General features: G+C 34.3%; 1 protein-coding gene across 3 annotated transcripts in view; it reads left to right on the forward strand.

Annotated features, from left to right (window-relative positions):
- Nucleotides 1-24,179, forward strand: part of Brinp3 (BMP/retinoic acid inducible neural specific 3) — a 400,303-nt gene that overhangs the window by 205,664 nt on the left and 170,460 nt on the right. For all 3 annotated transcript variants that reach the window (XM_032914782.1, XM_032914783.1, XM_032914784.1), the window contains exon 4: nucleotides 3,074-3,264. In XM_032914782.1, coding sequence (XP_032770673.1) covers nucleotides 3,074-3,264 — 191 coding nt within the window. The remainder of the gene's footprint in view (nucleotides 1-3,073; nucleotides 3,265-24,179) is intronic.

Raw genomic sequence — 24,179 nt, forward strand, 5'->3', positions numbered from 1 at the left:
TTCTTGCCCACACTGATCTCTTAGCCTGGTAAAATCAAAGTTCCAGAAACTCGTAAGTTAGCAATTAGATTTACATGTTAAATTCCCAGTCCGTAATATTTCCACACAACAAATTTACTGACAATTAATAAAGATTTAAACCGCTGATCTGGACAAGACAGAATTGACACAATCCACCTGTATCTGGGTAAACCTGCTCTGTTGTCTCTCTCCTGATTTTTCCTTGCTCCTCTTCCTGATCCCCCCTTCCAAGACTTTTCCCCGCCTACCGTTCCTTCTCATCCAGTGATAGGCTAAACCTTATCCTGGACCCTCCCTCCCCCCTTTGCAGCATAATGACATCATCCTACATTTCTATATTTGAGTGAACAACTTCGTTCATTGATCTTTTTAAATTTCACACAAGTACAACATAATAAATCACTTTTAAAAGTTTTAGTGACGATATTAATTCAGCATGCATTGTTTTTGTATGTTCCTCGTCACTGCAATTGTTCATGTCTCTGTGTTTATGAGTGTATGTCTGTGTGTATATTTATGTATTTAGACAGACTTTCATGTAGCACACACAGGACAGGAACTCAGTATATTGCTGTGATAAAGATCTTGGCACCTGACAGCACTGAAGGAGATGAAAGGGATTGCAACTCCATAGTAAGAACAATATCTACTAACTGGACCACCCAGAGCTCCCAGGGACTAAGCCACTAACCAAATGGTATTCATGGAGGGAACCAGGACTCCAGATACATATGTAGCAGAGGACGACCTTACCTGAAATCAATGGGAAGGGGAGGGAGGCTTGATGCCCCAGTGTAGGAGGATGCTAGAGGGGTAAACCTAGAGTGGGTGAATGGTTGTGGCAGTACCTTCATAGAGGCAAAGGGAAAGGGGGAGAAGGGTGATCAGATGAGGGTTTGTGGAGGGGTATCCGGGAAGGGGGTATCATTTGAAATGTAAATGAATAAAATGATTACAAAAAAAACTTATATCTAAACCTTGTCAGAAAATGTCTCTGTCAAAGATGTATGTTGAGCTGCATATATGATATACGGTAAAGCGCATTAAGATGCATGGGAAAAAATTGAAATCAATGTTAATTGATACAAATACATCATATGTGCATGTATGCAAACTTATATAAAAATAGAGCACCTAATTAAAATGTGATCTGTGTGGTATACTCACTCAGACACAAATGACTATTGATAATTGGAAGAAACAGCATTACCAATGCCTAGGAGAAAGTATCACACCAAGGAGGTATATTATGTTACACTCAAACTGCTTGCCTTGTCTGGCCTCAGTGGAAGAGGATGCACCTAATCCTGTAGAAACCTGATCCTCCAGGGAAGGGGGATGCTGGTGGCAGGTGAGAAGGGGGTGGATGAGTGAGTGAGTGGGACAGCACCCTCTTCAAAGCAAAGGAGAAGGGGGATGGGGGAAAGAAATTGGGAATGGAGGACTGGAAGAAGAAACAACATTTGGAATGTAAGTAAAATAACACTATTAATATATTAATAATAAAAATCATAAAATATTAATAAAATAAAATATTAAAAATTTAAGCAGACTTACTGCTTTATGAAATAATAAAATATTTCAATAAAAAATACAGAGAGCTCAAAAATTATTTTTACTTCTTCCAGTATTGATTTTTTTTAGATGTGTCAATTTTACATATGGTTTTTCTCTTCCCTTGAGGAAAAATATATGTTAGCTAGTTGTTAGTGTATTTGCTATGTGTGCTTCTGAAGGAAGCTGTTTTGAGATTTATCTACATTTCCTGTGTTTCAGAATGGTTTGTAAGCTTGTTTTGTTTCTTAGTTGTCTTATTTTATATGAGATTCTTTTTGTCATCACACATTTAGTCTCAGGCTTACATACTTATACATTTCCCTGAACCACATCACATACATTTATCATTATAACCATTTCTCTGTGCTCTGTCATAGCACCAGCCTTTAAACTATGGTATCAAGTTTTCCTAGAAAAAAATTTAATATTGCCTACATCACTTACCATAGTAAAATATTATATATTAAATATTTTACTTAGGTTTCTAAGAAGGAAGTGGAAGGGGTAAATGATGTAATTATAATTTCAAAAATCATTTTAAATCGCTTCATTCATTTAATGTTTTGTATAAGCAAACTTTTGGTTGACAGATTACTATGACCTGCTGTATTACAGAGGTCTAGGAGTTCAAGCACCTAGATGATCCCACGAACCATTCTACTGTAAAATATATATCATCTTTCAGATAGAAAGGGAATACATATTGCATTTGTGGAAGATCTTATCTGACCTTCCTTAAGCAAAGCCTATCAGTTTGTAAGTGGGCACAGTGCCACCACAACAGATGGGTTCTTAAGACACAGAACATGCCGCCAGTTTGGCAATCATGTTAGATAAATATGCAATGTTACAAATGTCCTAGAAGAAAAAAGTTCTTCATATCTAACTTAGATAATTTAGGAGTTGTTCATTAGCATTTAGTCTTTACAAACCATAGCTTCCCTATAACTCTTGGCAAGTCTTGTCTCATCGTCTACCGTCCAGAGTCAGTTTCTACAAGTTCCACTGAGTTTATTCACGTACACAGTGCACTTGTTAATTAATGCACCAGACTTTAATACATAGTAAGAAGGAAACTTGTATTTCTACTAACATATATACAGGTGCATGAAACAAAGCTTCTGTTCATTTTAAAGTATAAATTATGTACTAATTATATTTTATTATTTCAATCTTGCTACACTATTTCTGTTGTAAAAGGTATTGTTCGATACAGTGCTACAAAACTTCACTTAATATTTTATTGTAGTTTGCTTTGCGGTCTGTACATGTTCACTGAGTTAAACTACATGACGATGGCAGTTTGATTAATGAAACAGTCCTTTAACATGTCTGCATTTAACGTTTACTAAACATACATTCATATGATATTTCTACATACCTTAGAAAGAAAACCATTAAAATTTAAAATATTTATAGTTATTCATTCTTGGCGATAAGTAATAAATCTTATTTTAACTGGGGAATACAATCATTTTTTATATCCTTAATACAGGAGAGGAGTCACTCACAATTTTTGTGGACAAGCGGAAGCTGAGCAAACGACCGGAAGGAAGTGAAACCAGCACCAATAGTTCGTCTGTCACCCTTGAGACACTACATCAATTGGCTGCTTCCTATTTTATTGACAGGGACAGCACCCTTCGCAGGCTTCACCATATCCAAATTGCATCTACTGCCATCAAGGTAAGCCTGGACTTACAAAATCATTTTCCCTTTCCTTCGTATTATACCATTTCTTTATTTCTTTTTCTTTTCAATTTTTATTTGCATTCTCGCAGTTTTCTCCGTTTTCAGTCCACCCCCTTCCCTGGGAACTCAAATTTCTGAAGGATTAAGCACATCTCCACTAGGGCCTGACCAAGCAGATTCCTGCTATGTCTGTGCCAGTCTATGTCTGTGCCCATAGTTGGTGGCTCCATCTCGGGCTTCCCTAGGGTCTGGGTAAGTTGAGAATGTTGGTCTTCCTATGGGGTAGCTCTCCCTTTCAGTTTCATCAATCCTTCCCTAATTCAAACATAGGGGTCCCAGCCTTCAGTTCAATGGTTGGCTCTAAACATCTGCTACTGTGTCAGTCAGCTGCTGGTAGGGCTTCTCAGGGGGCAGCCATGCCAGGCTCCGATCTCTAATCACACCAGAGCATCAGTAATAATGTCAAGCCTTGGTGCACCTCCATGAGATGGATCCCAAGTCGGGCCAGTCATTGGACTACCTTTCCTTCAGTCTCTTCTCCTTTTGTGATCCTGCAGTTCTTTTAAACAGGAAGAGGTCTGGGTCACAAATTTTGACTGTGGTTTAGTAACTCTGTCCTCTTGAGGCTACAGGAGGTGGGCTTTTGAGTTCTGTCTCCCCAGTGTTTGGCACTTTGGCTAAGGTCAACCCCACTGAGTCCCTAGAGAGCTGTATCCCCTTTCTATGACATCTTTCTGGATACTTCTCTGACCAATGATTTAAATGATGATTTTAAAAGTGCATTGTGATTTTTCAAATGATTTTATTTATAAAGTATAATTAATTATGATGTAGGTTGATGAAGTAATTTCAGTTGATAATTAGGGTGGTTTTTTTCATTTTTATGATGAAGTGTAATTAAAATTTACTTGTTCTGAGACTTTGTAAAATAAACCTTAAAAGGCATATAAATTATCTTTGCAATTGTTCCTTATGTTATATTTTAAATATATCAAGATGTTTTATTATGATTAGAGTGACTCATAACATACACACACACACACACACACACACATATATATATATATATATATATATATAGAGAGAGAGAGAGAGAGAGAGAGCTGAGTTAAATATACGAATTTCTAGCAAAGTATAACATGATATAGAATTAATGAAATAATATCTCCTCACTAATGTCATTTGACTTTGTACATAGTTAGGTTGATTATCAAAACTGATAAAATAATAAATGATATAGGCAAAATTATCTAAAAAATTCAAATAAAGGAGAAATAGAATAGGGTTTTGATGTGTGGGATACACTTTGAATGATATTTTTATGGTGTATTAGGCTAATTAGATTATTATATTTAGCAAATAGCAAGATTATTAATAACTAAACAGAATAGTCACAATAATTTCTCAGATGAAATTATCCACAAAAATAGATAAAAAGTATTATAGAAAAATACCAAGTATAACATTCGTTGTTTAATGAAATTAATGTGAATGTGTTCATGTCCTCACGCCTGTAAATTGAAAGGGTATTACTTGGATATTTGATGAAATGCAATATGTGGACATGAATGGATGTACGTACTCACACACACACACATACACACACACACACACATACACACACATACACACACTGAATCATATCTATTAAAGATAATCTTGGAAAATATTGAAATATCTTTTGAAGAAGAATTATCAAACAATATGGAATGTTCTAACATGTTAATATTTAGTGCCTTTAATATAAAAAGTTGAAATTTTTCTGCATGTGTAAATTATAAAATATAATTCTCTCTAATTTATAATTTATATAATGTAGCAGTAAACATTTGAATGTCCAGCTTACAGCAAAGAACTGTGCATAAATCAATAGTACGTTGTATAAACAAATACGGAGCTAATATAGTAGTTGACGTAGAAAGCTGAAAAGTAGGATATTGTTAGATACTTTGCTTGCAGATGCTGAAAAGTAATAGGCTTTCTCAGAAATCAATTTTAATAATGAAAACAGCATGTTAGAATATAATTTCTAATAGAAAAAGCATGGATGTGCGTTTATTATACAGTTATTGACTTTTTGTTCATTAAAGGTAGAATTATATAGCAGTTTTTATTACTCCTAAGTAAAAACCGTTCATCCATTCTTCATGACTAAACTTAATGAATTTTTACCCGTAGAGTTTTTCTCTCACAAAAGAAATACGTCATTGAAAGTATATATTTTAATATAGCAGGCAACTCCATATTAGAAATGTTTTAAATTTTCTTTCTCAATAAATTATGTTGGAAAGATATATTTCCCCATACTTTACAGTATAGTTGTGTAATATAAATTAGGCTTAAAAAGGGGCTCTGATGAGGAAGGATGCATCCAGGGGCAGTTCTGAAAGGCAAAAAAAAAAAAATGTAACCTTGTGTTTGGAAGCTGACACTCTAACCTTGAAAGATGAGCACCTCAGATTGACCTTCCAAATGTGTGTGTGTGTGAGTGTGTGTGTGTGTGTGTGTGTGTGTGTGTGTGTGTGTGTGTGTGTATCCAGATTTTGAAGATTAGCAGAAGTCAAGTCTTAGGAGAAAAGAAACAAAGTAGGTAGAAGAAAAGGAATGAAGAGGTTATGAATAGAAAGAGTTATATTTTAGGTTTAAGTTATTTTAGAAGTGAAAATGATACCTGTGTCAGATCCCACTAGTATGTCGCTGCCCTTAGGCATATTGGTCAAGTGTGCAAGGGTGAAAGGCATAAGGACTGAGAAGGAGGCAAATGCATCTTCCTGTACTTTGTGTTGTCCTCAAAGCTAATGATTTTCAGAGGAAGTTGTAATTTTTAAGTGACTGGTGATGTCTGAGGCAGGGCAGATATATTCTGGGACACTGACACATTATGCTACTGAGCTGGTAATGAAGCCCAATGCTGTGTGTCCACATGAGCCTCAAGATTACTGCCCTCTTAATGTACAAATATGCTAAAAAGGGTACTTACATGGATTAAAAAATGTCTTACGTGCTTGTGTATGATCATACATGTAGTAAACGATGCATAAATGGCAAGTAATCATGGTAGTGGTGGGTAAAGGGCATTGGAAGAATTGTTCAATGGCATCCAAATACAAACAAAACAAATGGCAGACAGCTACTTTATGGAAGCCACTCCAATTGATATCCATCACAAATCACCCTTCTACACATAAGCAAGTGAATAAACAATGACAGAACAAAAATAATAAAATCAATGAAGTAGATAACTGAATACAGAGGGTTATGATATTGTGTTAAAACTAAACTTAATTTCTTCATTAAATCTCTAGTTTCTATTAATTATTTTATATATTACAGTATTGTATTAATTATATTATATTCATTATATGATAGCTTCTATATTAGAATAAGAAAATGCACATTCTCCTGGTTTGATTATAATGTGGGTATTCAAAGTACCATGTATTGGGCATTTTATTTCTTGAATACATGTTGAATGGGTTTGCCTCTCAATTCTCAGAATTTAAAAAGGCAAAGTACTGCTAAAAATAAACACAAATGAGATTATCAGACATCAACAAAAATACAATTAGATCTGCACAGTCGTGCCAACTTTATTCATGTGAATTTTTGAAAAACACAAAGGAGCTCAGCAATTAGCATTAACTACGAGGTGCATTCCAGAAAATGAAATACAGCAATTTGTTGCGTTTATCTCCTATAATTACAAGAGGAAATGGGAGCAGTAGCTCATTAATGCAGCTGTAAATTTCAAAACAGAGGCTCAAACTGCTGCAGAGCTCAAGAATATTCCATATAAGTGTGATTCCTATATTGATATAAAGTTGTATTTCTCAATAAATCATTCATTGTAATGTCAAATAAATGTCTAGAATTGGTTATTGCTTTCTAAAGGCTCAAGTCAACTGAGTTAACCGAGACATAATTTCGCTAATATGGCTTTACTTTGAAATAGCCTGATAAAGTTCAAAGTTTAACAGGGATGTTAATGAGAAAATGAAAATAAAGTTTATCTGGAGAGGTAATAGAACCAAATATCAATTTTGATTATACATATGCATTATGGTAAATGATTTTTGTTATTGCATTAAACTCTATAAATTATTCAGTGAGTAAAGTTGAATTATTTGATAGAATTTAATTAATGGTTTTAGAATAGTATAATTGTTATTTTCTTGAAATGTTTGATGTATTGCTATTTCATTGTGGGCTGTATCTTGTAATAGAACAGTACTTACTCTAATAGAGAATAATATCAGATAATTTTCTAATTTTCAGCGTTTATACTTTAAAGAAATGCAGAATAATATACAGTGCATGCTCAAGTTAACTCAGTTTATGAGTGTTATTTCATATTTAGAGTTTTACAGGTATAGTTCAGAAGGGTTGCACATGCTTTGTTTTGTTTTCTTAAATTGCACATCGTGATGTCTGATTGTCCCTGTCAATTCAATGGAATTTAGGACCACCTGTAAACAAGCAAATCTCTCTCCTCTCTGTGTCTCTCTCTCTCTGTGTGTGTGTGTGTGTGTGTGTGTGTGTGCGATTGTGGCTCGATTATCTACCTCAAGCTGACAGGCATCAGTCCACAGTCTGGGGTTAGTCACAGTCTCTGTACAAATGAAGATCTAGGCTGAGGGTCAGATTTCAGTATTCTCCGCTTCTTGATTGAGGATTATATACAGTTCAGATTACTGAGCTCCTCAAAGATCCTTTCATGTTGACTAGTCCAGTAATATTTGGACTGTAACTACTGTAACTAAATATAGTCATTAAGATAAGAAAATACAGTTATAGATAATAGTACAAGGAGGAAAGTATGTTTTAAGATATGTCAGTTATCATGAGAATATTAGGGAAAATGAAAGTAGAGATAGGACAATAAAATTTAAAACTCAAATAAATACAACTTACTCTTACAGTTTCAATAAGCACATGAAATTAAGTATCTTTAAGTATACTGCTGAAACTCATAAGGTAGATCAGCACAATAGATTTTCAAAACAAAAGTAATAAAATCCTTTCGATCCCTCTTATTAATCTTGAGATTTAAGTATAGATTATCATTTATTCTCCACATAGGAACAGAGTCATGTGATTGTTTCTGAGTTTAAATACACTGGTCCCTGAGGTGTCTTAAGAGAGCTAGGGATGCAAGAATTAACAAACCATATACTAAAATTAAACAACAAAAAAGTAAGGACATGAAAAAGGCTAGAAATATTCAAGTAATTCAAATTCTGCTTATATTAGAAAAGATATTTTAGAGGAAATAACTGAAAGATTTTTTTAAAAAGAATATCAGTTAATTAGCCTAGAAGAAATAGCATTTTTAATAATTATGTCAACAAAAGAGATTCAGCCCAACTAAGGGACAAGAAACATTTAACAGTTTCAGATATTAACAACTTACGCCATTTTCTTATTACTTAAAGGAAAGATGTATTCAGCAGTAAAATAATAGATAGGTGAATATCATGCAAGCCATTCACACATTAATTAGTACCAAAAAAGCAATGTGGGAAGCCTTTACATATTTAAGAAATAACAAAGTGTGCACAGGTCAAACACAAAGTAAAAGGAAATAGCACTGAGGAGATAGATGAGTGAATAAGGTTCTTGTCCAAAGTATGAGGTTCTGAGTTCAGATCCTTAGACACCACATAAACTCAGATGCTGTAAACCAGTGTCCATGCTCCTAGTGATCCTTAGACAAGAAGGGAAGCAAAGCAGAATGACAGAAACACATGGGACATTTACTGTGGCATATGAATTGGTGCACAAGATGTGAGTCAGTCTCTAACATGGTGGGAGGTAAAGGGCCACTCACAGAGAATAAGTAGATGATAGATGTGCAAAAATATGAATAACCTTTGAAGAGAGATGAGCAATTTAGGGCAAATGGAAGGATTATCAAATCTAACCTGTACAACTTTTAAAAAAGTTTTTTTCTAACCTTATAGCAGCTTATAAAATATTAAGCCAAAATTGGCAGAAAACTGAATATGTGTCATGAAATTAACAAAAAATGCCCATATAAACAAAAATGTATGAAAAATATCTAAAAGTAAAACAAGAGTAAATAAAAATGGACGTTAATAAATTATAAAAAAAGGAACCTTGAAAAAATGCAATGAAAATATTTTTGGAAGTTCAATATAAACCTTTCCATCCTGTTAAGACATTAGAATCCATTAAAAATACTTGTAGAAATTGCAGTGAGGGAAATCAAAGTATAACCACTATTTTTTTATTAACTTGAATATTTCTTATATACATTTCGAGTGTTATTCCCTTTCCCGGTTTCCGGGCAAACATCCCCCCCCCTCCCCTTCCTTATGGGTGTTCCCTCCCCACCCCCCCATTGCTGCCCCCCCCAACAATCACGTTCACTGGGGTTCAGCCTAGCAGGACCCAGGTCTTCCCTTCCACTGGTGCTCTTACTAGGATATTCATTGCTACCTATGAGGTCAGAGTCCAGGGTCAGTCCATGTATAGTCTTTAGGTAGTGGCTTAGTCCCTGGAAGCTCTGGTTGCTTGGCATTGTTGTACATATGGGGTCTCGAGTCCTTCAAGCTTTTCCAGTTCTTTCTCTGATTCCTTCAACGGAGGTCCTATTCTCAATTCAGTGGTTTGCTGCTGGCATTCGGCTTCTGTATTTGCTGTATTCTGGCTGTGTCTCTGGGTGATCTACACTTCTGCACTTCTTTTGTTTCATCCATCTTGTCTAATTGGGTGGCTGTATATATATGGGCCACATGTGGGGCAGGCTCTGAATGGGTGTCCTTCAGTCTCTGTTTTAATCTTGCCTCTCTTTCCCTGCCAAGGGTATTTTTGTTCTTTAAAGAAGGAGTGAAGCATTCACATTTTGATCATCCGCCTTTGAGTTTCATGTGTTCTAGGCATCTAGGGTAATTCAAGCATTTGGGCTAATAGCCACTTATCAATGAGTGCATACCATGTATGTCTTTCTGTGATTGGGTTAGCTCACTCAGGATGATATTTTCCAGTTCCAACCACTATTTTAAGGAATCATTTTGAAGTTCAGGCACTCAAGGCATCAAGCTGTTCCACCTAAATGAAACTTCAATATCTAGTCCACAGTCAGAGTCATTTTAAAAATAAAGACTACACCTTCTCTGATGGATCCACTCAATTGATATTCTGTGAGGGCAGAAATGAGCATTCATAATCCCTTTCTCAAATGACATTAATCAGATGTGCTTTTTTTATTTCTGATGAAAGAATTTGGGTATTAGAAGAAGCTGAAGAAAATTTTATCAGACTACTTCTAGACACACTGGTCTAAAGAAACAATAATTTCCTCCATAATAACATTCAGGGCAGCTAAAATAGGTTCTTTAGTTCTGAAACTTATGGTGACATCTTTCTTATTTTTATAATACTACAAGAATATGTCTATTGGTATGTTAATAGTTATGATTACGTGAAAAGTAATTTAACTCGTTATTTAATGAAATGCATATCCTAGTCATCCTGTTTTAAAGAAGTCACGACTTTAGTTTTAGGTTGTTAAAATCTTGATATTTGTTTTAGGTCAATAAACTCACACAAATACATTTCATTTAATCTTTATTTGGAGATTGAGTGCACAGTTTAGCAGCATTGTGCTACATACAGGTCATATCTTTCTACTAAAAATCAGTGTTGGCTTATTATAAACAATAGTCTGGAACAAAAACTCTCATGGATAGTAGTTTCAGTCAATAAAATTGTGAACACCATATTTTCCCACATACAAGTTAAATTGATAGTTCCTAATGGAATATCGAAGGGGAAAATATAAAGTAATTAAGCTAGCAGTCTGCTTTTTAGTAAGGGTAAGCTCATAATAAAGAGTTACACTATGCCCATAAGGCTCTCATTGGTTGTTGCTCACCCTTTTAAGTCTTCGTAGGAGGAATGAATTCAGGTGTATTAAACGCCTGATATATTCATCAGTGATTCCCTTCATGTCTGAGTTGGTCTCCTAACTAGCTTTATATGACTTCCAAATATCTGAAACTCCCAGGGTAGTTTTGTAACTATTTCAAGATCAATATTCAACTCCAGAAACACTGAGGTCAACATGAATTTTCAACAGAAGAGATTTTTTTCGAACAATTAAAATATATTCTAACAAATAAGAGAATTGATCAGAAGCACAATGCAAAACCTCTGCTGATTGAATAAAAGAAAATTGCATTAATTTTTACATGTTTTAGAAGAGTTTGTGAATGATACTATAAATATCATATGCAGGAAATAGAAACTATTATTTTACATTAAGTATGTTTGCAATGTATTGTACTACAGTGAAGAGACACCATTTACTATGCTTTTATCTATGTCATTATTGCTGACTTTGAAGACAGATTGGGGTGTTACAATTATATATACCATAAAATTTATATAAAATATCCATTTCAATAAATTTTAGTGTAGGAAACTCTGCTCGTTTCATGAGGAATCAAAGGCACTCTATGACTATAACCACACTCTAATGCCTACTAACATAACTGACCACATATTTTTGTCTCCTTTGATTTCCCTGTTCTAAATTTTCCTGGAAGTGGCAACAAGGAATATTTATAGAGTTTTAAAATTATCTCTTGCATTTGGAATCATCTTTTTGAGGACTTCTGTAGTTGTAGCATGAACTAGTATGTTTCTGATATTTTAAGACTGACTTATATCCCATTTTATACTCCACTTCCTGACCGATGAATGTGATTTAGTCTTAAGATTTCATAAATTTTACTACAAATATTTACATAAGGTGAATAATTGATTAAATCTTTCCTGTTCTTATTAATACATGCTGAGGAGTTGAGTTTTTTGGTCTTGTTATAGATTTGTATTTAATTAGCTCAGGAACTACCAGATTGTGCCTTTGCATTTTAGGTTAATCTATTGTGGATGGAAGTTACCATTTCTCCTCTTCAGTGTCAGTGTGCAGTATTTATATAACACTTTGTCGTAGTTATGTTTGTGGCTTTATCATCTCTTTGAAAAGCATTCTCTGATAGAAGAATGTCAATCAACTTTTCATGTACTTATTGGTCAGTCACATATCTTCCTTGGAAACATAAGTATTTGAATCACTTGCTAATCTTTTCTGCCCTTAATACTAGTGTGTATATAATATATATATGTATATATATCATACATATGAGAAATAATTACAATATTAAATATTTGATGTGTAAATGTTTCCTTTACTCTGAGAGTTATCTTTTCAATTCCTTTATGATATTGTAAAACATATATTTTTATTTTGAAGAAGTCCAATTTGTTATTTTTTTTTACTTTTTTTACATATAGATTCATTTTGATATCTAGAAATTCTGTGCTAAATTAAAGGTCTTGAAATTTTGTACCTTCACATTATCTTCTGTGCCATATGTACTTTTGGTTCTCAAGGTCATCTCCTTGGTTCATTGTAATTTAATTTATGGTGTTATATGATATTAGGATCCAATTTCAATCTTTCAATCTTTGTTGTCTGACTGACAGTTCAGTGAAGAGAGATAATTCGCTGTTTAACAATCTGACATATTTGTCATAACTGTGATGTTTGATTAATGATATCAATTTGTGACTGTCAATTTGATTCCATTAACCTGCGTTTCTTTATTCAGGCTATAGTATTACCAGCACTAGGTTTATAGTTGTACATTCCCAGGTTTGTTTCATCTATTTCTGGGAATTAAAATTGCAAACCTGTCAAAGTGAGGTGGGCGCTTAATCAACAGATTCATGACTTTTGCATCCAATTTGCTCATCAATTCACTTTATTTTAGTAGATGGCTTAAGATATTTCTTAAACACGTATATGAAAGTCCAACAGAATAGCTTACAGACAAAGTAGGGGTAAAAATTATTGCTTAATTTTTCATATTAAGGAGAGAATATGTACTCTTGGGATTATAGTGTCATCTGTGAAATTTCAATGGTATTCTTTTACATGTGCAAATCATAGCTTGATGATTGTTTTTTCAATTAATCAAATTTTCAAATGATTCTTTTTATTACGATAACCACCAAGTCATTAATTTTCTGAGTCAGTTTCAGTAATTTGTGATGTTCTAGATATATTCTCATGTCATAAAATGGTATAATTTTATGATTTACCATTATTATAGAAATCATTACTATCCTTTGGATTTTTGTAAATTTAGAATTATTACTTGTTATTTATTCTTGAGTTTTAGTTATTTCAAATATCTATTTCTCTAATATATGACACTTTCCTTCTTAAATTAATCTAGCATAGCTTTATTCTACTAAATGTTTTGACACATTGTTGAAGAAATACATTGCATTCTCAGATATTTTCTTTTTAAATTTGTTATTAAGTTATAATTCAATCTTTATTACTTTCCAATCTTCTTACTTCTTTTCATGTAATATCTCTTTTTGAATATAGGAATTTGTAAGTACTAAATTTTTTGTCATTTTATTGTGTGTATGTCTGAGTCTGTATTTGTTTTACTACAATACGTGATGTGGTATTTCTGTGTTTACCTTATGTAGCATTTATTGAGCATTTTCAATGTGTATGCTCTTGTTTGTAGATAAGTTGAGAAGTCATCTCCCTCTGTTTTATGTCACAGTTACCTCTTAAATGCCTTTTATATTTCTCAGTACACATTTTGACACAGTAGAGAGTACTTTAGAGGTCCCTAATCTCAGCTATTTCCTGCTATGTTTCTTCATGTTCCTTGCATGTACACTATTCACTGACTTACACGTGTATTCACTATTTCTTATCTCTAGCACTTTAAACCTATATGAAACTATTTGGGCATCTTTTTTTAAAAAATGAATCCAGAACAGAGGTTTCACTAATTTTTTTTTTTCTCCATCTTTATTAACTTGGGTATTTCTTATTTACATTTCAATTGTTATTCCCTTTCCCAGTTTCCAGGCCAACATCCCCCTAACCCCTCTCTCTCCCCTTCTATATGGGTGTTCCCCTCCCCATCCTCCCCCCATTACCACCCTTCCCCCAACAATCACGTTCACTGGGGGTTCCGTCTTGGCAGGACCAAGGGCTTCCCCTTCCATTGGTGCTCTTACTAGGATATTCATTGCTACCTATGAGGTTGGAGTCCAGGGTCAGTCCATGTATAGTCTTTGGGTAGTGGCTTAGTCCCTGGAAGCTCTGGTTGCTTGGCATTGTTGTTCATATGGGGTCTCGAGCCCCTTCAAGCTCTTCCAGTTCTTTCTTTGATTACTTCAACGGGGGTCCTATTCTCAGTTCAGTGGTTTGCTGCTGGCATTTGCCTATGTATTTGCTGTATTCTGGGTGTGTCTCTCAGGAGAGATCTACATCCGGCCGGCCTGCACTTCTTTGCTTCATCCATCTTAGCTAGTTTAGTGGCTGTATATGTATGGGCCACATGTACATGTATAGGCAGGCTCTGAATGCGTTTTCCTTCTGACTCTGTTCTAAACTTTGCCTCCCCAAACTCAAGAAGGATGACCAAAATGTGAATGCTTCACTCCTTCACTAATTCTTATCATTACTATTACATTATTTATACTCCAGATAAAATTGGCATCAAATTTTCCATTATTTCTATAGTGCTGACACTAGTGTTTAAAATTATTATTCTATGTCAATGTGTGTTTTGACTCTATGTCTGTCTTTGTACCATGTGTCTACCTAGTATCCAAATGGAAGCCAGATAAAGCAGTATATTGCCTGGTACTGGAATTACATATATTTTTGTGATATTACATATATACTGAGAACTGAACCAAGGAACTCTAAAGGAGCAATCTGTGTTCTTTGTTGCTAAGCCATCCATATATCTCTTGGCTATTTTCAAATCTTTTTTGTTCAATTCAGCACCTAGTTCCTTGTTAAAATAACTGATTCTGGTCTTTTTGCTGGGTAAAGGTCACTATTTTCCATTCCTTTCTGTACTCTAAATATTTTTGTTAGAAAGGAAATGTTTAGGTAACATGTGCTTTAAATCAGAGCACTGTGAACATTCTCTTCCTGCGTCCATTGATGACTATCATTACTATTCAGTCTGTTCTTTTGAGACTACTGGATAATTTTAAGAACACTAATGCACACTGAGGATTGTGCAAGTCCAGTACTAAGTGATTAAGGGATGTCGTGTTTGCCAGTATTACCCCTGCTCAGGTGTGAGTTAGAAAGGCCTTCCTTTCCTCCTCCTTTTTGGCCATACTCACTTCTTAGATATTCCTTACTATAAGTGTGCTTTTCTGTTATTTGCAGCTACTTTTTTGAATACATGTTGCCCATAAAGTATTCCAAACATACATTGGCTCCTTTGAAATGTTTCCCAAGGTTTATATTTTACATTAGATGGCATGGATGATGTCTCAGTCATCTTACCAAGCAAGCTCAGTCAATCATTGGGTTCTCCAGAGAGGGAAGGATTTAAAAAAAAAAAAATCACTAGACAAAAATGTAGCATGGCCCAAGCCAGTTTTGGGGCTGAAGTGTGCTTATTTATTTTTTCAATCTTCTTGTATACCACTTTAAATATGTGTAAAATAGTAAGATATGTCCTGAGTGGAAGAATATGCAAAGCAATAAACAAAATCCTATAAACCCCATTTCTAGGGGTTAATGAGAATGACCAAGACAAAAGGAATGCCATGGATTCCTCAGCAGAGCCCTCTCTGAGTTTTTGCATTAAGCCAAATGTAAGCATCCTTCATCTGAGCCTATTTCCTGAGTCCTAGCTGAGTTTAGTTCTTTGTCCTGGGCTGATGTCTATGTCCTGCTGCATGTGTGGTTATCTGAAAACAACTTTTTGGAGTAAACTTTCTCCTTCCACAGCTTTAGTTGTGGGGGATCAGTCTCAGGTCATCAAGCTGGGCTATATGCTGAGTCACAGTAAAGGGTACAGGAAATGGATTCTTAAATTCAATAAGTGACCTTTTACTACAGAATTTTGTGTTCTAAAATCCTTAATGTCAGCCAACATGTCCTGTGCAAGTGCTCTCCTGGAGACTACATATAAAATAAATTAGCCAGGTGTTATGTCCACCAAGATGCTTGATAGCACCAGATACCATCACAATCTTCATATGTCCACCTGCATGACCAGAATATATAATATTTCAAAAATTTTTAGTACTTTAATAACTTCTAATTATTATTAAAATGTATTCCCCAAAGGTAAAAGCAGGTAAGTACAGCCTAACTGTTAAGAAATTACCCAGAAAAAAGAATGTATTCATATTGGAAAAGCAAATTTTAGGAAAGAAAGAAGAAAGGAAGAAAGAAAAAATACAAAGAAAATGTACTTACTATGTAAGTGTAAGGATTTTAACATTATATATCCGTGAGCTTGTGTTTTCTAGGCAGGATAGTAGAAATGAAAAAAAAAATTATACTATGTGTTTGCTGAAATTTCAATCTCATAGCTGCAGCTAAGAGTAATCAGAAAATACAGGTAACACCTTTCCTGTGGTATAAAAAGTATTTTAAATAAAACTATATCACACAGTAAGTGTAAAATTACAATGAAGGCTGAGGAGTGAGATAACCAGTTAGGGTCCCAGGACACAAAGGGATTTCAGCGTGGAAAGTTCTCTCAATGGTATAGTCTCAATGAGGATCAGAAATCCTATAGCCTTAAGTCTTTTCCGGAACCATGTTAGCCTTAGAGTATGCATTCAATGTGATAAGGAATTCATCTTCACCTAATTTCTCTTTTTCTTTTTCTAACACTTAGGTTAGTGAATTACTGTGTTTGACAGACCAGCTTCAGTATCCCATCCTCCTCTTGTCTTGATTTGTCCTTTTATACTGTTGAATACATAACATTTTATTAACCTCTCAAGCTCTTGTCAATGAATATTACCCTTTATCCGTTTAACATATTTATATTTATTCAGAAAACCACTCTCTCCTTTTTTTTTTCTTTTTTTCGGAGCTGGGGACCGAACCCAGGGCCCTGTGCTTGCTAGGCAAGCGCTCTACCACTGAGCCAAATCCCCAGCCCCTCACTCTCTCCTTTTAATATTTATACATAAGAGTTTTTAAGCCAGAATGTCCAAGTTCAAATTTTAGCTGCATTTATAATAATCCACATGAAACTTCCAACTTCAAAAGTGAGTGTTCAGCACCAGCTAAGTATACGACAGATTTGTTGAGGAAACAAATGATTAGTTGTGTGTGAGCCTAACCTTTCAATGGCTGAGCCAACTCTCCAGCCTGAGTCGTCATCCTTTGCCAAGATGTTAAAACAATGTATAGAAAGTAAGAATGTAAAAAGTATATTAGATACTCAATATAAAACATTTTATCCAGCACTCACTTTACAAAATAAGTATTTATACTCTGGTTTCTCCTTCTAAAGTCAGGATTAGAAAGCCAGAGTAATACTAAGGAAATTAAATGACGTCATCATGAATGGGCAGAAGTTTAATTGTGGTCAGGGAGGATGGCAACCCCAGAGGGTCAAACTCCTAAAATGAGGTAATTACTTATAACAAAGTCATAAATGTGGAAATAACTTTAATTTTCACAGAAATCACAAATGGCCTTTTGACTCATCAAAATCCTGATCCCTCTTTGTCTCGGCCAAATAGTAATAAAGTAATGGTCAACTCAACAATATTTATTTTGAAATAGCTTATTTTAATGTATTCTCAAGGTTTGCACTTGCTTTTACTACAATTCTGCATATTATACTTTACATCTCTAAAGATCAAAAAACAGTATAGCTGAACATTAAACTCACCAATGTATCAATGGAAAATTTCCCTAGTTTCTGCAATGCTTGTCCAATGAGATTAAAAATACTGAACATATGCATTGAGTCATAGAGTAAATTAAAAAAAAATTGTTCAGTATATTTTATCAGATTGGTGAAGAACAATTTTCTGTAATCAAAAGGCTCAGAAAAAATGTATGTGTTGTATGTGAGTGGGAATTGGGAGGAGTGATAAAAGGTAAATAGTGGTTGAGATGTAATATATGAAAGAAAAATAAAGAAATATGATATGAAGTGAAGGAAGTATAAGTATTTATACTCTTGTTTCAAAAGAATGAAAAAAGAAAGAAAAACCAAAGAAAGAGAAAAACAAAGAAGAGTTAAGAAAGGAAAACAAAACAAACAGAAAGGGAGAAAATGTGTGTACCTAAACTGTAAACAAATGTCAAATTATTAAAGCCTTTCATTGAATTTTCATTGAATTGGCAACCCTTCTACATAAGAGAAACATGCATTTTTAGTGACATGAATTAAAATAAATTAAATTATTTAAAAATTATATTTTTATTTATCATCTTTTTCTGATTACATGAACAGCTGACATCATTTCCACAGCACTGGTAAGAGAAGACCAAGTGTTGCTCGTGATTGAAAAATATGCCATTGATTGTTTTACAGCTGTCTGTGTTTTTGCCCTCTTTAAATAATAATTAAGAAATATATTATTACTGAAATGGATGGAAGAAAAGTAATTTTAAATTCTATGTCTTCCACACCGCCCTGACAGTTTATCTGCACAGCGCTCTCAATTTGTTGCTTTGTATTCTTCCCAGGTGAAGAAATGAGCAACCAAGAGAAATAAATTTTAATTTCCTTTGTTCCACACCTTTGAAAAGAGCCTGTGCCACATGATGTCAGACACAGGCGTGTTTGCCAATCTTATTTTGTATCTCTGATTTAGTGGTACAACCAGACTAGTGATTATATGAGGATCTTACTGGTAAATGCGCTCTACTGTATCTGTTTAGCAATTTGTAATAGGAAGATAATCATAGTCACAGTGCTGCCTAGAAGAGCAGCTGACCTAAGAAGTGACATATATTAAGGATGGTCTAAATGTTAATTTGATTAATTATGGCAGCAATTTTTAACAATGAAGTCATTAGGCATCTCCAATGTATAAAAATATGTTAGAGTAGAAATTAAATGAAATCATCTTACTATTTGCAAAGTAAGCTTCTTACTGGAGCAGTAAGAAATACAGTTTTTATTTTTGAATTTTTCTTCACTGTTAAGAATTAACTTTGGGCTCCAATAATGCTGAGAGTGCTAGTGAAATTACAGATACATTATTTATTAAATATAGAAAGACTTGTTTTATCTTCTATTTTTAAAAACATGGGATTAAAAGAAAACTTGATTTTACCACAACCCAAATCATAGAAATTTTTAAAGCACTGAGAAATTGAAAGAAAAAATTCTTTCAGATTGGTCATCTTCAAATCTTGTAAATTGTCATCGGATATAAAATAGCTAATAGTGTGTCCTGATATAGAGTCTCATGGAGAAAAGGTAGTATGATAGCAGTCTCAATAATTGTGATTATAATTAACTAAGGACTGCTAATTATATTATTGCTATTAAATGTGATTAGTCCTGGCACTAGAGAAATGGATCAGAGGTTGAAAGCACCTGCTGTTTTTGCAGACTCACATCGTGGGTCACAGCTCTCTGTACCCAGTTCCAGGGTATACAACAGTCTTCTCAATTTGGAAGTTACTGGGCAAATATTCGTACACATCAAATAAAATAACAATAAATAAAAGTCATCCCAGACTGGCCATATTAGTACATTTTTTAATCAAAGGACTTTGGCAACAGGCAGGAGGACCACAAAATAGAAGTTAACATTGACTACAAAACCAGACTTGGATGCATTACTGGAGAAATAGTTGTTACATTAGCAGCAGTGCCAAAGACTTCAGTTTATTTTTTAATCAGACTAATTAATTTTTATAACATTCAAATAGCTGTTGTCCCGCACAGCTATAGCAGCATCTCTACTTTAAATACTGAGATTGAAATGAAAAATCGGAAGTTTATAACAGTTTTTAAAATCGAGATTTGGAAGTATAACTTGTTATTTTAATTCTCATTTCAGTGTTGAAAGGCTGTCCCATTGCAGCACTGAGTTCTGGAGGTGGGAAACACCACAATGAAAGTTGCCAGTGAGAATAATCTTGCCAAATAGTTTAGGAAAGTGGGAATTGAGCACTGATGAGAATTATCGATATTATATAACGGTCACAGGAACCAGCATGGTTTTAAGTTATTAGTTTTATTTCAGAATCCGGACAACAGAGAAGAGAGTGGATGATTTCCACAATTCACCAATGAGAAGCTTTATAGTTCTGAAAAAATGTGATATCTGATTTATGGCATCCTAAGCTATGCTGTCTCCAGTAAAGTTCACCACAGTGGCTTAGAAGAGAACAGACTGTGGTAAGAGACAGGGTAGCCAATTGTCTCAGCAATGTGGACAAATACGACCATACTAAAGAGGGAAAGAAGCGAAGTAAATAAAGCGATAAGCCGTGTTTAGTAGAAAATAAAAACAGCTACAAAAAAAAAAAAGAACAAGAAATTGCAAACATATCTTTAAAATATGTATATAGAGACCGTTGGGCCTGGAGAAATGACTCAGCACTTAAGAGTGATCACTGCTTTTGGAGAAGATTCTGGTTCAATGCTCAGCATCCAGAGGGCGATTCACATCTGTCAACAACTCCTAGTCCTGAACATCTTTTACCCTCTTTAGTTCTGTCCTACATGTGCACCAGATGTCCATGTGGCTCAGAGATAGGCATGCATTCAAAGCACACTTAGACATTAAAAAAAAATGTATTTTCGAAGAGAGTATGCACAAATAGCTGCTAGTTAAAGAACATGCTATTGTAAAAGCTATGTATAAAACATTTTTAATGTTCTATTCTAATGTAGCATGTTTTGTCATTTATGTTTTAAGAAAATACACCTCTGTGGCAAGGCCGACATCTGTAGTTCCATTTTGGGATAGCCTCAAACACAAGTTCTTTTCAAGTGTTAGTGTAAGAGAAAAAAATTCAATAGTTTTACTAGGTTTACATTAAAATCTTAATGGTTGTAAATTACTTTGCTTTTTACCATACTTTCTTTTATTCTCTGTACTCGCCCTTCAGCTTTCTCTTCTGTGATTTTCATTCTATCCTGAACAAGGATCTAATGTAGGCCCCTTTTCATGCCTTCTTCCTCCTTACTTCAACAGAAAGGTTTTAGATTCTGTTTGAATTGTATTCCAAAATTTATTTTTTCCTACACTTTCTTAACTGAAGTTCCAAAGATCTCTGACATGCGTAGGGTTTATTGTTCCCAATTATATCTGTTGTCCCTGAGTGTGCAGTTTCTTCTATTGGGTGATGTACAGGCCCTGAATCCTACTGAACCTTTACCTCACTGACTTGAGCAAGCATATCAGATTCTAGGAAAATGCGTAGAAGGTAATCAATAAACAAAGCCACCTCAGAAATCTTACAAACAAACATGCCAAAAAATAAAATAAAATAAAATAAAATAAAATAAAGTTATTGACACAAATATGAAGTTAGCAAAGGGCATTTTAATTTCTTCTTTACAAATCTAAACATTTAGCATATTATAGTTTCATCTTAAAATTTGAACAGGTTTCTTCAGGAATTTAAAATAGCCTTATCTATATTTAATGGGTACTTGGTAGTATGGTCTATAACAAATGTATTTTCTCAGGAATGTTTTCATTGTGATATTTAATGTCATCTCAAAAGATGATGTGATATGCCTAGACTTTACACTGCACATTACTAATTTCCTCTAAGTGCAACAGGAGAGACTGGGGTTAAACTGCTTGTACATCTTAAAGTGCATTAGCTTCCGAGCATCTTTCCCGTTATGTGCATGACTATTCGATATGAGCTCTTTTCTTTTCTAATCCAGACAGAAATTTGATTGGCCCTTAAGTGTATTTTCTTCACTTTGAAACTGCAGACTTCTGTTACCATTTTGTGAGTCATTAACGGAATTTTTTTTCCTTAAAAAGATTCATTCTTTTAAATTTAGAGGTTTCAGTGAGAACTGTAATAATCCTGTCAGGCTTAAAATATATAGCATTAGTCATTTGTGACTTACGTCAGTAGAAAATGTTGGAGTCCATTTCAGTTAGGTGTATGAGAAATGGACTTTCACCTTCACACAACTCAAAGTGCCTGAAGCAATTTAGCTCTCTCTCAAACAAGTTCACCTTTGGTCTTAAAGTTTGAAACGTCGTCTGAGATGTAAGCATACCTAGAAAAAATTGTGATTTACACAGGAGCCGGAAGAGATACAATCATTCCCTTTTAAAATTAAGTACATAAACATATCTTAACTTATAATCAGTGTGGTTTTATTAAGGATGTAAAAAAAAATCAGTCCTTAGTTTTGAATTCAATAGTACCTTCTCTTTTCTTCTTCTAAAAGATAATAAAATATCTAATTATACCTCTTGTGAATATTTTTAAAACAAAATTTTACACCTGTGATTTTGTAATTGCTAGGAATAATTAAATGTTTAGTTCCCTAGTTCGTGGTGAATTGCTCTGGAGATTACTAATTACTCAGTTAAGGTGCTTATACAGGGAATGCTAATACACACTGATGATAGGCTCAATAAAGTGCAGAATTTATATATTATAAATGCAAGTGGTACCATTGTTGTTCATGTGGTATTTATTCAGAAGAGACAGGTTTCTGAACAGTCAAAAGCAATGAAACCAAAATAGAATTAATCCAAGAACCCATATTGATTTTTTTCCAGAGGGAGTGGGTAAAGACTCTCAGAATCTATAACTTTAAATCTCATGGTGTCATTCTCTTTCACATACTCTACTGTTCTCATCAGAACCTCATGTGAAGTATTCCAATGTTCTTTTATTTGAACCAGAATGAAAATGATAAAATAATAAAGATGTTTTGAAAAAAGAAATAATCTCAGGAAAAATTTAGAAAGTCCAATGTAAGCCTCCAAAGAAGTATAGAGTGTACAAATTATTTCTGAAGTTTTAGCAAATACTCAAAAATAATAAACTAAAGGAGAACTATTATAGAAAGAATTAAAAATAGTATAGAAAGAATATATTTGAAAATAAATTATTCTTAATGGTAAAGTTTTTTTCTATGCAAAAAAAAATGGTGTTTTCGGAATGAATGTTAAAGCTAATAAAGTACTAAGATAGGTAAGGTGAAAGCTTGGATAAGAGCTTCAAGACCCTCTACCTCTCCACACACAGCGGTATGGATAGATGCATGGTGAGACTCCATGTGCCAGGGATATGTTTGCCTCAGAATGAAGGCAAATTCAGAGATTCGTGGAAGCTGTAAGATCGTGTTCCATTCATAGGTTTACCAAGGAGAATTCAGGCAATGCAAAAACAACAGCACAACAGTACAACTATACAATAAATCCTTCCTTACTTTAGATATACATTAACTCAGGAGTAAAGTAAGCACACATGTGATGATGTTCTCTTTGCAAAGACTAGAAGGTCCTAGAATGTTTTTTTTAAAAGGATCAAAGCAAGGAGAAGGGAGAAATTGGAGTTCAGGAAAATGAAAGCATATCTTCAAAATCTTTCAGATTATGGAGTGGAGATGGCTCGGCGTTCAAAGCCCTGCTGCTATTCAACAGGACCTAGATTCTATTCCCAGTATCCACAGAGCAGCTCACACTTATATGTAATTCAAGTCCCAGGAGATCTGATGGGACCCATACATTGTCCAAGATTGTACATTTAGGCAAATTCTAAAATACAATGCAATAGAACCACTGTTTCACACACAGAGTCCCATAGAAATACTAAACTGGAAGCTGTAACACATACGTGCCAGACCTAGTGCAGATCCATGTAGGCCTGTGTTTGCTGCCGCACTCTCTGGGAGCTCTTATAAGTTTGCTCAGTTGATTGAGAGGCCTTGTTCTCCTGGTGTTCTCTATCCTTTCTGGATTTTAATTGTTTTTCTTCCCTCTGCTGCTATGTGATTGCAGGAGCTCTGAAGTGATGGATATGATGGAGACATCCTATTAGATCTTTGTGTTCCAAGTATTATCTGCTATCTGAATATCATCTGGCTGTGGGTCAACATATCTATTCT

Source organism: Rattus rattus, chromosome 10 (assembly GCF_011064425.1).
Source record: "Rattus rattus isolate New Zealand chromosome 10, Rrattus_CSIRO_v1, whole genome shotgun sequence".
NCBI lineage: Eukaryota > Metazoa > Chordata > Mammalia > Rodentia > Muridae > Rattus > Rattus rattus.